This window comes from Mobula hypostoma, chromosome 1 (genome assembly GCF_963921235.1).
Source record: "Mobula hypostoma chromosome 1, sMobHyp1.1, whole genome shotgun sequence".
In the NCBI taxonomy this organism is placed as follows: Eukaryota; Metazoa; Chordata; class Chondrichthyes; order Myliobatiformes; family Myliobatidae; genus Mobula; species Mobula hypostoma.
Genome location: NC_086097.1, coordinates 196,411,958 through 196,427,758, shown reverse-complemented (window position 1 = coordinate 196,427,758; position 15,801 = coordinate 196,411,958). Strand labels below are relative to the sequence as shown.

At 37.8% G+C, this 15,801-nt stretch overlaps 1 protein-coding gene across 3 annotated transcripts in view; it reads right to left on the bottom strand.

Annotated features, from left to right (window-relative positions):
- Positions 1-1,723: 1,723 nt before the first annotated feature.
- The window catches only part of LOC134354000 (N-acetyltransferase ESCO1-like), a 45,464-nt gene continuing 31,386 nt past the window's right edge, over positions 1,724-15,801 (bottom strand). For 2 of the 3 annotated variants that reach the window (XM_063062639.1, XM_063062648.1), the window contains exons 5-10: positions 14,989-15,112; positions 13,853-13,984; positions 13,004-13,093; positions 12,227-12,370; positions 11,804-11,988; positions 1,724-4,913 (exon numbers count right to left, since the gene is read on the bottom strand). In XM_063062639.1, coding sequence (XP_062918709.1) covers positions 4,781-4,913; positions 11,804-11,988; positions 12,227-12,370; positions 13,004-13,093; positions 13,853-13,984; positions 14,989-15,112 — 808 coding nt within the window. In that variant the 3' untranslated portion in view covers positions 1,724-4,780. The remainder of the gene's footprint in view (positions 4,914-11,803; positions 11,989-12,226; positions 12,371-13,003; positions 13,094-13,852; positions 13,985-14,988; positions 15,113-15,801) is intronic. The other variant, XM_063062653.1, reaches the window with a different exon arrangement.

Here is a 15,801-nt window from a genome sequence, read left to right as displayed (position 1 = left end):
GGAAGAATTTTAGACCATTCCCCTATGTAAAACTGTTTCAGTTCATCAATATTTCTGGCATACCTTGCATGAACAGGCCTCTTCAGGTCATGCCACAGTACCTCAATTGGGTTAGGGTTTGGACTCTGACTTGATCATTGGCTTGTCGCATCATCCAACTTCTATTAAGCTTCATGTGATGGACTGCTACCCTGACGAAAATGCCTTGATACAATTTTGAATTCATTGTTCCCTCAATGATTGCAAGCAGTCCAAGTCCTGAGGCAGCAAAGCAGCCCCAAACCATAATGCTCTTTCCTCCATGCATCACAATTTAGATGTTGGCGTGCAGTGACCTTTATCCTGAAACATAGTGATGTGCTCTTCTACCAACTGAACATTGTCCCAGAACAATTGTGGAACATCTAGGTGCTCTTTTGCAAACCTGAAATGTGTAGCAATGCTTTTTTTGGAGCAGTGGTTTCCTCCATGGTGTCCTTCCATGAGCACCATTCTTGTTCAGTGTTTTTCTTATAGTGAACGTATGAATGGAGACTTTAGCAAGCTCTAGAGATTTTTGCAGATCTTTTGCGGTTACCCTTGGGTTCTTTTTCACCTCCTTCAGCATTACACGTTGTGCTCTGGGTGTGATCTTTGCAGAGTAGCAACAGTACTGGATTTCCTACATTTGCAGATAATTTCTCTTATTGTAGACTGATGAACACTCAGATCTTTGGAAATACTTTTGTGGCCTTTCCCAGCTTCATGCATCTCTACAATTCTTCTAAGGTCTCCTGAAAGTTGTTTTGGTCAAGGCATGGTGCACATAAAGAGATTTTTCTTGAGAAGAGCAGGCTGTCAGTAACCTGACTTTGTCTCTTTAAAAATCAGGCAGGGCACCTCTACAGCCCACACTTCCCATCTCATCGACTGGAACAGTTAACTCCAAATAGCTTTTTTTTTTAAGGCGGCCTTAGGGTTCACATACTTTATTGAACCTGGACTGCGATTGTTTAAATGGCGTATTCAGTATTAATAGGTACAATTGTTTAAGATACCCGTAGAACAGATTTAATCAATTATAATTAGAGTTCATGAAAAATGGCAACTTAATATCTTAAGCTACACAACAAAATCCAAACTCATCACTTCTGGTACAAAAGATACAAGTCATGGAATGAGTTACTCATCTTTTCAGTCAGCATGGATAACAGAAGCATTGCGTATGTTGCTATTTTCATATTTAGAATGATGGGGGGGCAAAAAAAGAGGTGGACAAGCAACTGTTACCTTTAGGTTTCAAACAACAGGAATTCTGCAGATGCTGGAAATTCAAGCAACACACATCAAAGTTGCTGGTGAACGCAGCAGGCCAGGCAGCATCTATAGGAAGAGGCGCAGTCGACGTTTCAGGCCGAGACCCTTCGTCAGGACTAACTCTTCCTTCAGTTAGTCCTGACGACGGGTCTCGGCCTGAAACGTCGACTGCGCCTCTTCCTATAGATGCTGCCTGGCCTGCTGCGTTCACCAGCAACTTTGATGTGTGTTACCTTTAGGTTTCAGCTGGTTTTCATAGATGCCAAAATCTGGTTTTAGGCAACATACTTTGAGGCGATGTATAATTTGGAAAGACAGGAAATCCTATTACTCAAGAGAAATTTAGTTCTACTTTTATTTGTTTTTTTAAATGGTTTACTTGCTTTATCAGAACTAATTCAACTAAACATCACTTAGCCCTCCAACAATCAAATTTATTGTACAAAGTAATTTGTAATTTATAGTCCAGAACATTTTCCCAATTACATTGCACGGTAAGTCTTCCAAATGGGATATATTAATAGTCTCCCACTTGGGAAAAAAAGACCAGATCTATGATCAAATTACAAGATAATACTCACCATGAAAATAATGCACACAAAGATTGCTATTAAGTAAAACATAAGAATTCCAAATTTTCACATTTGGAATGCAAAAACTAGTTCTACAAAAGATACAAAAGTCAATGTATTAATTAAATTAAATTGTGGGTATCTTATTTGCAAAGTTTGTCAAGTATTACTGTATGTCTACACATTCACATTTGTGCATTGTTCTGTAAAATCATGGTTTCTCAAAATCATTAAGCAATCATTTAAATGCAACCAAGTCTGCTCATATGGATTTAATTATGAACAATTCAGAATTAATATACAAGTAAAAGGTTAATTTTAACCAGTTGTATTTGGTCCATTTAAAATTTAGTGCAAATAGAGTCAGAGCGAATAACAGCATCACATTTACAATTTTAGTCTTCTCCCAGTTAAAGCAAATCAAAACTGGTATGTGCACATTTATCGTTAAGATTCATACCATATGCCTGAGTTGCAGAGAGCCATTTTATAGTTTGGAAGCAATGTTGATAACTCAGTCATGAACAGTCCCAAACTTGGCTGTGAAAGGATGACATTGGCATGGAGCTAGCAACATTGTGCCATAAAAATCCAGTGTGACAAACGCCAACAGAAGCTCCAAAAACCTCATCCTTTAGAGAGGAAGAATCTTTGCCTAGAAGATGGGCAGCACCTGGCCTTGAAATACTTGTTTAGGACAGAGGACTATGGCGAGCTGCTGTCGGCGGCAAATGCCTCAGTAGGTGTGATGGGCTTAAGAACCAGCAGCAATGCTGATAACAGCACGCATCCTCAGGCAACATGGCATTTACCAGTATTTAACTGGAATATTAAAAACAAAATGCACCATTATGGTACAAATCCAATTACCACTTTGGGAACAGCCAAACACTAGAAAATAATGCACAAGGGGATAGTGAGATGTTAAGATTACATCTTCCAGATCCTACCAATTTTCTACATTGCAACATGACAATTTTATAACTATTTACAAGTAATTGTTATCAGAGATAAATAATAATTTTTCTGAACTCCAGTGCATGAACAGAACACTGGGCTGAAATTCTGCTCTATACATTCTGCAGTTGTTGCTAAATGGAATTCACTGCATCTTTTGATTTTTTTATGCTGTGAATAGTTTAAGTACTTTTAATTTAAAAAGTAACCAATATTAAAAACATTTAGCAATAAAATATTACCTGCATTCCAAGTTTTACACACACACACACACACACAACTAACTTCCACTTCAATACCATCCCATTAAAAAACAAAATCAAACTACAAGCCACTTACCAAAACAATATTTTTAATTTAATACCTTAGTCATAACCAGTTAATAAAAAACATTTAAATTTTAGGCAAAAGAACATTTCACTTCATATCCCCATACGACCCAGGCTGAGAAAACATAAACAGTCCAGGAGTCATCAATATCTTGGAATTCTGCAGATTAAAGCAATGTACATTACTATGGCTCAATCAACTTATAGCACAATACCAACTAATACTCAGCATCAGTATGAACATTGCTGAAAAGGTTTTAAGATGTATTCAAAAAGTAGCAAGCTCATCAGATCCGGGAATACAAAAATCAAACAAATCATACAACAATCCTCAATTTTGCTCCTCATGGGAGAAAAGGTTTTAGGTTTTCAGTTTTGGACTTTAAGCTAACAAGTGATCTCAACATGTATAAGAAGCAAATTAATCAGGCTCAGTTGTTGACATGTGAGATCTCTTGTTGATTTGTTAAAGTATAAATTAACTTCAAATATTTGTTTCAGGGCTGTCTAGTTCTTGTAAAGGTAAACTACTCATAATTCAATTTATTGAACTCAGAAAAATCAAGAAACAGGTTGAATTTTTAAAGGCAATGGCAAGTAGTGTGGAAATCTTAAATAAAATTCGCTACAGTATTTACCATGCAAGCTGGTAACAACTTTTGAATCCATGTTTATATCGTCAGGAATAGTGTGCTTACTGATCCTTGTAATGTACTGATCTGCTCTTAAGTTTTAAAATAAAGCTGTAATTTTCTAGAACTACCCTATTTAAACAGGTTAAAACCATTGCATTCAATCTGAAATTGTGACCTACAGTGAAAAAGGCACAGTTATTAAATTTATATAAGCTACTCTTAAGGTAAAGTTAACAAACCTTTTGAAAACCAAGAGTCATCATTAATACAGGTGTCAACTGTAATCTTGGACACCAAATATTGCAGTGGTTCAACGTTAATATTAAATGAGGTATTACATTTTGTACTGACAACTGTATATTCCCAGAGCAAAATTAAAAACAATGACAATTTTGTTTTTAAACAGTTCAATAACATATGCAACTGATCAGACAACCTCAAGATGTTTAGTCTTTAGTATGGTAGCCTGATATCCCTGAAACAGAAACTAGGAAATTTACAGGCACCTTTCACAATAATTCAGATATCATATTCAAAGCTGCTTGCTCACTGTACAGTATATACATAGACCAAGCTGCTTGTCTTTTATACAGACCAAGAAGGCCACAGAGCAGATTTAGAAAACTCAGTTTCTCAGTTTTAGAGCATATTTACAGAAGTTTAATGTTTTTTATGTAAAACATCCAAGTATCCGTGAGCATGACTGAACTAAATAATGGTGCATGCTTTTCTGGGAAAAAAAAACTATTTTGACTTTAAAATACAAATCAAGATCAAACGCTACTGCATCCATTCCAGTTTTTTAACTATATTATCAACCACTTGGTTGTCATCAGTCCTGAGCTCACAATAATAAAAAAGCAGTACAGTTCCTACTATCCAGCCCCTGAAACTATGTGTCAATTTATGAAGGTTCATGTACAATTATACAAATTGTCTAAGGCTGTATGAAAAAAGATCTTCACTGGTAGTTGAGAGGTTTCTTGTGAGGTTAACTGACAAAGTTGTACACCAGGAATCTGGGTGTTCCACAATATTGGGTTGCAAAGAGTTTACCATCCGGAGTAGGATCTGAGAACGCAATCTCGTCTTTGCTCAAATAGGAGCCATATACAAAATTACTCCTGCAAAATAATAAATTCATGATTTACAGATAAATACATCACAAGTGTTAACAAGCCAAGTTAAAGGAACAAAAATAATTACATGACATCCTAAATGTTTTTGAGTTCAGTTTCACAGAGAAGTTTTCAGTGAATTTCTTTTTCCCCCTTTCTCCAGGAAAAAATAAACTTCAGCAAGGTGACCTTTCTGCAGCATAAGTATGTCCTTCAAACAATCTAATTGGATGTTTGCAATGCAAGTTGAATATGTTTCATTCAAATACAATTAATTAAATAAAGCAATAAAGCAAATGATTCTAAACTACTTCTGTAAGATTCTAAATCACTTGGGAATGTCCATTTGATTGTAAAACTTAGCCCCAATTAGTTAAAACCTACTAATTCTTTGAAGGTTATTAGTTTAAAAAAGTAATTTTATCCCTAACAGAACATTACATGTGTAGTATATGTCATTCTACTCAAGACTTTGTTTTGAAATTGAACAAAATAGCAACATTAAGAGGAAGAATATGAGCAAAACACTAAATGCACATATCTAAGAAACAAATTAACACAGCACCTCCTCAGTAGCAAAAAATATGACTATCTTTGGGACATTGATTGTGTGGAGAGCCAAAGGCTTTTTCCCAGGACTGAAGTGGCTAACGTGAGGGGGCATAGCTTTAAGGTGCTTGGAAATAGGTACAAGGGGGACGTCAGGGGTAAGTTTTTCCCACACAGAGCGTGCTGAGTGTGTGGAATGCACTGCCGGCGGTGGCAGAAGCGGATACAATAGGGTCTTTTAAGAGCCACATGGAGCTTAGAAAAATAGAGGGCTATGCACTAGGGAAATTCTAGGCAGTCTCCAGAGTAAGTTACATGGTCAGCACAAGTTGTGGGCCGAAGGGCCTTTAATATGCTGTAAATTTCTATGTTCTATGTTTATTCATTGCTCAAGACCTGGGCATGCCAGCAAGGCCAGCTTTAATGCACATCCCTATTTGCCCTGGAGAAGATGCAAGATACTTTTTGAATTGCTGTTGTGCTTTAGGCGAAGGAACTCCCAAGGATTGATTAGGTAGGGAATTCCAGGATTTAGACTCAAAGTATGGTGTTATTTGTCCAACTCACAATGGTGTACATCCTGGAACATATCTGCAGGTGGCAGTGTTCCATATTCCTTGCTGGTAGAAACGACAAGTTTGATAGAATAATCAAGATAATACATTGCATTTTGTAGACAGTACACAGAGTCGTCACTGTGCATAGGTGGTGGAGGGGGTGAGTCTTCAGGGTGATTGACAAAGTATCAATCAAGATTAAAATGTGGAGCTGAGTGACTGGGAAATGGTGGTCACTTGCATAAGTGGAGAAAAATGAGAATAAATGCACCCAGTTGATCAGCTATTTGGAAAACTTTTTTTTATTTAAGTTTGTAGGGAGAGTAGTTTCAGTGCCATTTCACATAGTTAGAAGTTAAGATTTTTTTTTAAAAGAAAAATCCAGTCTGACAGAAAGGCAGGTCTGACAGAATTAAAAGTTTAGGTTCAGAGGACTGGTTTTGCCTTATGCATAACATTCTCACCAGCAAATAACCATTCAATTAACCAGAAAATAAACTTCAGAAGACTACTCAAATTTGCTTGTTTCCATGTGGCACAGTTCAGTTCTTGCAGTTTTATCAAATCAATTCCGAGGAATACAATGATATATAATGGGACTCGTAGATTATAGCTGCACACAACTAAGATATTACATTTGGAAAACTTAGTGGCTACTTTATTAGGAACCTCCTGCACCTATTAAAATGGCCACTGAGTGTATGTTTGTGGTCTCCTGCTGCTGAAAGCCCATCTACTTCAAGGTTCGATGTGTTGTGCGTTCAGAGATGCTCTTCTGCACACCACCATTGTAACACATGGTTATTGGAGTTGCTGACAGCTTGAACCAGTCTGGCCATTCTCCTCTGCCCGCACTCATTAACAGGTGTTTTCACCCACAGAACTGCTGCTCACTGGATATTTTTTGTTTTCACGCCATTCTCTATAAACTGTAGTAACTGTTGTGCATAAAAATCCTAGGATATAGAAACATAGAAAATAGGTGCAGGAGTAGGCCATTCGGCCCTTCGAGCCTGCACCGCCATTTATTATGATCATGGCTGATCATCCAACGCAGAACCCCGCCCCAGCCTTCCCTCCATACTCCCTGACCCCCGTAGCCACAAGGGCCATATCTAACTCCCTCTTAAATATAGCTAATGAACTGGCCTCAACTGTTTCCTGTGGCAGAGAATTCCACAGATTCACCACTCTCTGTGTGAAGAAGTTTTTCCTAATCTCGGTCCTAAAAGGCTTCCCCTCTATCCTCAAACTGTGGCCTCTCGTTCTGGACTTCCCCAACATCGGGAACAATCTTCCTGCATCTAGCCTGTCCAATCCCTTTAGGATCTTATAGGTTTCAATCAGATCCCCCCTCAATCTTCTAAATTCCAACGAGTACAAGCCCAGTTCATCCAGTCTTTCTTCATATGAACGTCCTGCCATCCCAGGAATCAATCTGGTGAACCTTCTTTGTACCCCCTCAATGGCAAGGATGTCTTTCCTCAGATTAGGGGACCAAAACTGCACACAATACTCCAGGTGTGGTCTCACCAAGGCCTTGTACAACTGCAGTAGTACCTCCCTGCTCCTGTACTCGAATCCTCTTGCTATAAATGCCAGCATACCATTCGCCTTTTTCACCGCCTGCTGTACCTGCATGCCCACTTTCAATGACTGGTGTATAATGACACCCAGGTCTCATTGCACCTCCCCTTTTCCTAATCGGCCACCATTCAGATAATAATCTGTTTTCCTATTTTTGCCACCAAACTGGATAACTTCACATTTATCCACATTAAATTGCATCTGCCATGAATTTGCCCACTCACCCAACCTACCCAAGTCACCCTGCATCCTCTTAGCATCCTCCTCACAGCTAACACTGCCACCCAGCTTCGTGTCATCCGCAAACTTGGAGATGCTGCATTTAATTCCCTCATCCAAGTCATTAATATATATTGTAAACAACTGGGGTCCCAGCACTGAGCCTGCGGTACCCCACTCATCACCGCCTGCCATTCTGAAAAGGTCCCGTTTATTCCCACTCTTTGCTTCCTGTCTGCTAACCAATTCTCCACCCACACCAATACCTTACCCCCAATACCGTGTGCTTTAAGTTTGCACACTAATCTCCTGTGTGGGACCTTGTCAAAAGCCTTTTGAAAATCCAAATATACCACATCCACTGGTTCTCCCCTATCCACTCTACCAGTTACATCCTCAAAAAATTCTATGAGATTCGTCAGATATGATTTTCCTTTCACAAATCCATGCTGACTTTGTCCGATCATTTCACCGCTTTCCAAATGTGCTGTTATCACATCCTTGATAACTGACTCCAGCAGCTTCCCCACCACCGACGTTAGGCTAACCGGTCTATAATTTCCCGGTTTCTCTCTCCCTCCTTTTTTAAAAAGTGGAGTTACATTAGCCACCCTCCAATCCTCAGGAACTAGTCCAGAATCTAACGAGTTTTGAAAAATTATCACTAATGCATCCACTATTTCTTGGGCTACTTCCTTAAGCACTCTAGGATGCAGACCATCTGGCCCTGGGGATTTATCTGCCTTCAATCCCTTCAATTTACCTAACACCACTTCCCTACTAACATGTATTTCGCTCAGTTCCTCCATCTCACTGGACCCTCTGTCCCCCACTATTTCTGGAAGATTATTTATGTCCTCCTTAGTGAAGACAGAACCAAAGTAATTATTCAATTGGTCTGCCATGTCCTTGCTCCCCATAATCAATTCACCTGTTTCTGTCTGCAGGGGACCTACATTTGTCTTTACCAGTCTTTTCCTTTTTACATATCTATAAAAGCTTTTACAGTCCATTTTTATGTTCCCTGCCAGTTTTCTCTCATAATCTTTTTTCCCCTTCCTAATTAAGCCCTTTGTCCTCCTCTGCTGAACTCTGAATTTCTCCCAGTCCTCAGATGAGCCACTTTCTCTGGCTAATTTGTATGCTTCTTCTTTGGAATTGATACTATCCCTAATTTCTCTTGTCAGCCACTGGTGCACTACCTTCCTTGATTTATTCTTTTGCCAAACTGGGATGAACAATTGTTGTAGTTCATCCATGCAACCTTTAAATGCTTGCCATTGCATATCCACCGTCAATCCTTTAAGTGTCATTTGCCAGTCTATATTAGCTAATTCACGTCTCATACCTTCGAAGTTACCCCTCTTTAAGTTCAGAACCTTTGTTTCTGAATTAACTATGTCACTCTCCATCTTAATGAAGAATTCCACCATATTATGGTCACTCTTACCCAAGGGGCCTCTCACGACAAGATCGCTAATTAACCCTTCCTCATTGCTCAAAACCCAGTCCAGAATAGCCTGCTCTCTAGTTGGTTCCTCGACATGTTGGTTCAAAAAACCATCCCGCATACATTCCAAGAAATCCTCTTCCTCAGCACCTTTACCAATTTGGTTCACCCAATCTACATGTAGATTGAAGTCACCCATTATAACTGCTGTTCCTTTATTGCACACATTTCTAATTTCCTGTTTAATACCATCTCTGACCTCACTACTACTCAACAGTTTATGAGTTATTCAAACTACTCCGTCCGGCACCAACACTCATTCCACAGTCGAAGTCACTTAGATCACATTTCTTCCCCGTTCTGATGTTTGGTCTGCACAACAAATGAACCACGACCATGTCTCCATGCTTTTATGCACTGAGGTACTGCCACATGATTGGCTGATTAGAAATTTACATTAATGAGGTATACAGACATAGCTAATAAAGTAGCCACTAATTGTATATCTGTAGGGTTGTTCGTCCATCGTTGACGTCGAAGAGGACCTCAACACCATAATGATGGTGTCGAGACTAGCGCGTGATTTGGATTCAAGTGAGGGAGAGTTGTGTAGGGTATATGTTACTGAACCACCACTGAGAAAAGTATTAACTATAGGCAGAGAATTATGTAGCAGTACATCCTGAAAATGGAATCATCAGTAGAGATAGAGGTCAAAGTCACTAACAAATGCCAGAATGGGAGAAGTCATTGTGTGGAAAGAAGTATAAAGCTCTACTGAACACAGGTGCTAACTTGGGTTTATCAGCAGACCTAGATCTGTAACAATAAACAGCAAACTTGATGTGTCAGAGAATCAGAATGCATGGGAATGATGAGAATTCAAATGGGGCCTTGGTATAAGCGATGCAATAAGAAGGGAATTGCTCCATGTGAAGTGTTCAAGAATTTACTGGACTGATCACATGTTAAGTGGAAAAATATTCGCAAGGGCACTCAAATAATGGAACAGTTCCTTCCACATTGCCATCAGATTTCCAAATGGACAATGAACCCTTGTACCCTCACTGTGTTTTTATTATATATATATTTATATTTCTTATTGTAATGTATGCGATTCCTCAAAGTTGTTATAGCCGGGGGTGGTAATCCCACTACCTATTCAATACTCCCAATGGCACGCACCTCATAAAGCCTCTGACAACCAAGTCCAGCTCCTGGCCTTCACGTATGGCTTAGCTACTAAAGACAGCAGAACCATTTCTACTGATAGGACAAGAGGCAAAGGCAGGTTACTGATGCCATAAAATCAGTCACTTCAAGCAAACAGGGCTCAGCAGCATTGGTTGGCAGCTCATCTCGAAGGAAAACTCTAATCTCAAACCTCCGCTACCTTGCGACTATAGCCACTCATGGGGGAGACTTCAGGAGTAAAACCAGAGGGAAGTATTTGGAACCGGAGTTCCTAAGGCAATCCTACATTGAGTTCAACTCTGACTGGCAACTTCTACGACACTGCTGGTATCAAAGTTCACCAGTCTCTGCCGTTTCTTTGAGTTCATCGGATGTGTGGGGAGGGGGAACTTGCTACATGGGCAACAGCTTGCTCTCCACATCGTACTGCCCAGGCTTGCGTATCTAGATAGCTAGGTCTAACATACATGTTTGACCCTGACCGAAAGAGGCTCATTCATTCAATGTACTGTAGTTCATTATGTATTGCAACATACTGCTGCCACAAAACAAACATATTTCACGATATATGCCAGTGATTTTAAACCTGATCCTAGACAATATGTTGTGCAAGTTAGTTTATCCTCTCATGCTATCAGAAGCCTTGACATCCAGCATTCCACCCAAACTTTAGCACCCTCAGTAGCCTGTATTAATCAAAGGGTTCAAGATTAATAGCAACAAATTATGCTTACTATCCTGATACCTGGAGACAAGGACTACAGGAAATGAGTTCCCAATTCTCATTTTTGTCGTCAGGAGACACCCTGACCAGCAAGAAAAGAATGAGGAAAAGTGAAGATACACTGAGGAAGAGCAGCTAGATCTTCAAATTCTCAAAGAGGGGTAACAAATAGTTATCAAGGTAGGAAGGACGCGGTTGGGGGGGGGGTGTTATACATAGGTTTTGTTGCATTAAGTTTGGTGTCATTAAGTGACACAAAACCTATTCCACAAAAATGGGGCCAAAAAAACTTAACATATTCCAAATCAGATGCAGATCTTAAGATATCTATAAAATAGTGCTTCAACCCAAAAATTTACATTTATTAAATTGTACATCTAAACACAAGATTTTGAAATCACGGGTACACATGACTAATTATCCAAAGTGCTAAACGGAACATGGCAGTATTGTGGATGCTGGATTGATGACTTGAAAGAAAAAAAATCAGTGCATTGTTCATCATTTCTCACTTTTACTTAAGAAACAATACAAATTGTTGAGATAAAAATCATCAAATGTGTACATTTTAAAAATACACTAAATACACACACACACGTACAAATTTGTCCTTTACCTAAGGCAGTCGGTCATTCTTGTAGCAATTGCCTTTCGTCGCATCATACTGAAGACCCAAACCCTACTTATTCCACAAATTGCAGGTTCTGGATTGGTTGAACAGCACCATGCTCGCTGACGTTCAAGCATAATTGCATCATTTGGTGACTGTTGAGTAGCTTTATCTTCTATAACCCTGAAGCCCTACGTGGGTAAAACAGTAAAATCAATTAATTTTCAGTAATTTAAAGAATCTGAACAGAGTCAATTAAATTATTCACTGGGTGCAAACTAGAGGGTTCAGGAAAAAAATTAAAACATAAGTATTAATACAAGTTGTGTTGGAATTAAACTCTGTATTGGTTTTATACATGCTACAATCAAGGTACAAATTCAACACTTACAGTTCTGCAGCTTTTAAGCAAAGTTAGAAATTACAAACCCGCTGTATGTGTTCTGCAATTAAACAGCCAACTATTTTCCGATCATTAGAAATGAAGAGAAGAGTTTTTGTTCTGGATGGACACTTAAGTTCTGCCTGCTGAAACCCGAGGTCATTATCAACCATCTCTCGAATTTCCTCAACCTGTCATGAATATATTAATCTTAATAAACCAATTACTGAATTCACCCTTCAATTATTCCACCTAAACATTAAAATAACGTTACATCTTTTCAATAGTCCTCGGTTTACACACATCTTAAAAGCAACAAGCATGTCAGATTCCATTCAGATATAATAAAAGCAAGGCACTAAAACAGAAAATACAGGGTACAGAGGTTCAGTTTGCCTTTGACCAAGACAAACATGTTAGCTGCTAAGTAATTCTGGCATTCAATTTCTTGCTAAATGATTTATGGTGAAAAATTTAATTGCCATCTCAGAGCACAAGAAAAACCTCAGGCAGCATTAAATAATCCCACTTTTATTTGTTTTGATGCAGCATTTAGATCATTGTGGACAAGGATCTTCGGGGCATTTTACCCAATGTTACTAACTCCATTTTTCTTAAGATTTTGGTATATTGTGTTGCTAGGGGATACACAATATTTTAAATATTAAAAAATGGAATAATCATGCCCATGCCATTTGCAATCAAACTGAAATCATTTAATAGGAAGCAACATTTCAGACAATCCCAAAATCTTGATAAACTTCTAAGAATCAATTCAAACCGAAGTACAGAAACAGAACTAAATGAATAAAAAACAAGATTACCTTTTTAAGGGCATATTTTGGATCATCAGGAAGAACCATTATTATTTTACCATCAGGATATTCACCTAAAATTCTCTCCTTCTTCCAACCCTAGGTTAAAAGTATACATTTAGAAGTGATTTTATGACTCATACTATAATTTTTCTAATAAGACTATAATAGCCAGCAATATAATCAGATAAAATAATGCTTCCAATAAATTTTAGTTTTGATGCAGGATCCAAATTATTACACACAAGGATTTCAGGATACGTTATTCAATGCCACTAATTTCAATTTATGTCAGGTTTACTGGATACTTTGGCCTAGTAAAACAATATTTAGTTTCCTAATAGACAGAATTGTAATTTAACAAAAGGGCCTTTTTTCCCCTGGTTAAGAGCTTTCACAATAGAACAATGGCCTAATTTCAGAATTCAGAACGTGAATTAAATCTGCTCATCCTGTAACACCAATCCCTGACATATGGGAATGAAGATAAATTTTTGGACAGGAATTGAAAAGAGGAGAAAGATCAGAAAGGCATTCAGCAGGTTGATACCACAGGCATCCTTGCTACTATCCAAGAAGCAGTACTTACATTACTTTGAAAAATGCATTAGTCACCTTCTCCTGTGGAGTAATAAATATTATAGCTTGAATAGGATGTTACAAACTAATGGAGTGAAGGTAGTTTGGGGGGGGGGGGGGAACACCCAAAGGGAGGTACTATTGGGAGGAAAAGTTCACCTATGCTTTTTTTTTAAAGCCTATATGTCACATGTAGGGAATATTTCTGAATGGTCAACTGATTGTATTGCATTGCATAAATACACATCCAGTTTATGCTGCAATGCTCTATTATCTTACCACATATTTTACAGCACTAATAAAGTGTTTATGAAACTTAAAGTGCTGAGCTTCATCTTCTGGGATAGAAGCTGCATAAAGCATTCCACATGTAGTGCAAGAAATTGCTCCAATCCTTTTCTGCCCAGAATCCTAGAAATAAACATATTCAGATTCACATCCATTAACTTATGCATAAAATTTGTTAAAATTTCAAATGTCTAATTTACTATTCTTATTTCTTTCTGATTCCCATGTACTAATTAACAGAAAAAATATTATAAAGTGTAATTAAGTTCTTATTTACCCAAGTAGCAATCTGAATTAACACCAGTCAATTTCTCAATCTCCCAATGCTTTTCCCTTCAAAAATCTTATTTTATCCAATTGAAAGAGAAAGGAAGCATTGATGCAGTTTGCAAAAATTAATGGAAGATACCATAATGTTTTCAGGAAACAAATTCCACTCACCCATTTGCTTTCCTCTCAATCATCTCTACATATCAAGAACTGCTTAATCCTATGGCAATTTATTAAATCCAGAAGACACTCAGGTTATTTCATGACATTTTATGCCAGACTGATTACTAATTTATAGACAAGAAAATACATAACTACTGTAATACTTCTATAATCTGCCACCCATAAATCCAGATAGTCTGGCATTTATACTTTGACATTTGCACTCTGCAATCATTGATATTCCACATCCTCCTCCAATCCCAGCACTCGCTTTAAACTCAGCTGGTTTTGTTGGACACTCTCCCTTGAAACTTCACAAATTTCCAGAAATATTACTTTGTAACATCTTTTTAAAAACTGAATCAAGGGTATTGAATAATAGTCCACAAAAATCTGTTGGTCCAACATCAAAAGTTCCAAGTTTGCTAGAAAAATTGTTTCATTGTATTCATATGAAATTCAAACACAGGCATTTGTTTACCAACTCGTAAAGCCACTTTTGCCATATTGAAGGTCTCTTAACAGCACTGACAATAATGATACAGATTACATTTTCAGTGGTGGCCCTTTTAAAGTATTGCAATTTTTCAACCTTAAAATGACTGTTCAGATTGAACTGCTTAAAGCAAGTCAACTCAGAAATAAGGCTTACAACTAGTATTGATTTCTTATATTGATTTCAGATCTCCACTTACAAGGATTGTTTGTTGAAGCCCACCTCCATCTGCATTGTCTGATAGTTTGGCCTCTTTTTGTACAGAAAATTCAAGGGGAATTGTTGTGTTCTTCGCTATGGTTAGCTGATTAGACAAAGATACACTTTGAAAGAATAAAAGTTGACACATTGTTTGTTAAAAGATATAAACAAATTTCTCAAACCGCACTTTCTCGTCTACTATTTACATTTAGACAAAGTTGACTAGCAACACTAGTAATTAATATTTACTGTGTTCAGAAATATGAATCTTCTCAATATCAGTGTGATGGCAAGGAAAAGCCATTAGGTTAATAAAAAAAATCAGTGCGATGGCAAGGAGAAGCCATTAGGTTAATAAAAAAAAACATATACTGAGTAGCAAGTGATGAGGGTACATGGATTCATATTAATTTACAATTTTTAAATTTTACTTATCTTGCAGCAGTTGAAAAAACAAAAATTCAAAAAAAATTACAGAAATCTCGATGACTGAAGAATTTGGGGAAAATAATAGTGTGAAAAGGGCCTTGTTATGGTCCATAAATGATTTGTGTTCTATTGTCTAGTTGTAGTAGTCATCATGCATTACCTCAGACATCAGGAGTGAATGATCCTGGGCACTTGAAGTTGCAATGAAGAGCAACTTCATGGTTTTCTTAGTTGTCCAGTTTAGTTAAATCGGCCAATCTCATAATCGAATCTGTCATTCGTATGAACATTTTTTCTTGTATGGTCAATCAACTGCCCAATGAAATCATATGCCAAGAATCAATTCCAAATCATGTTTCAACCCAGTAGAAGATCAGATTAA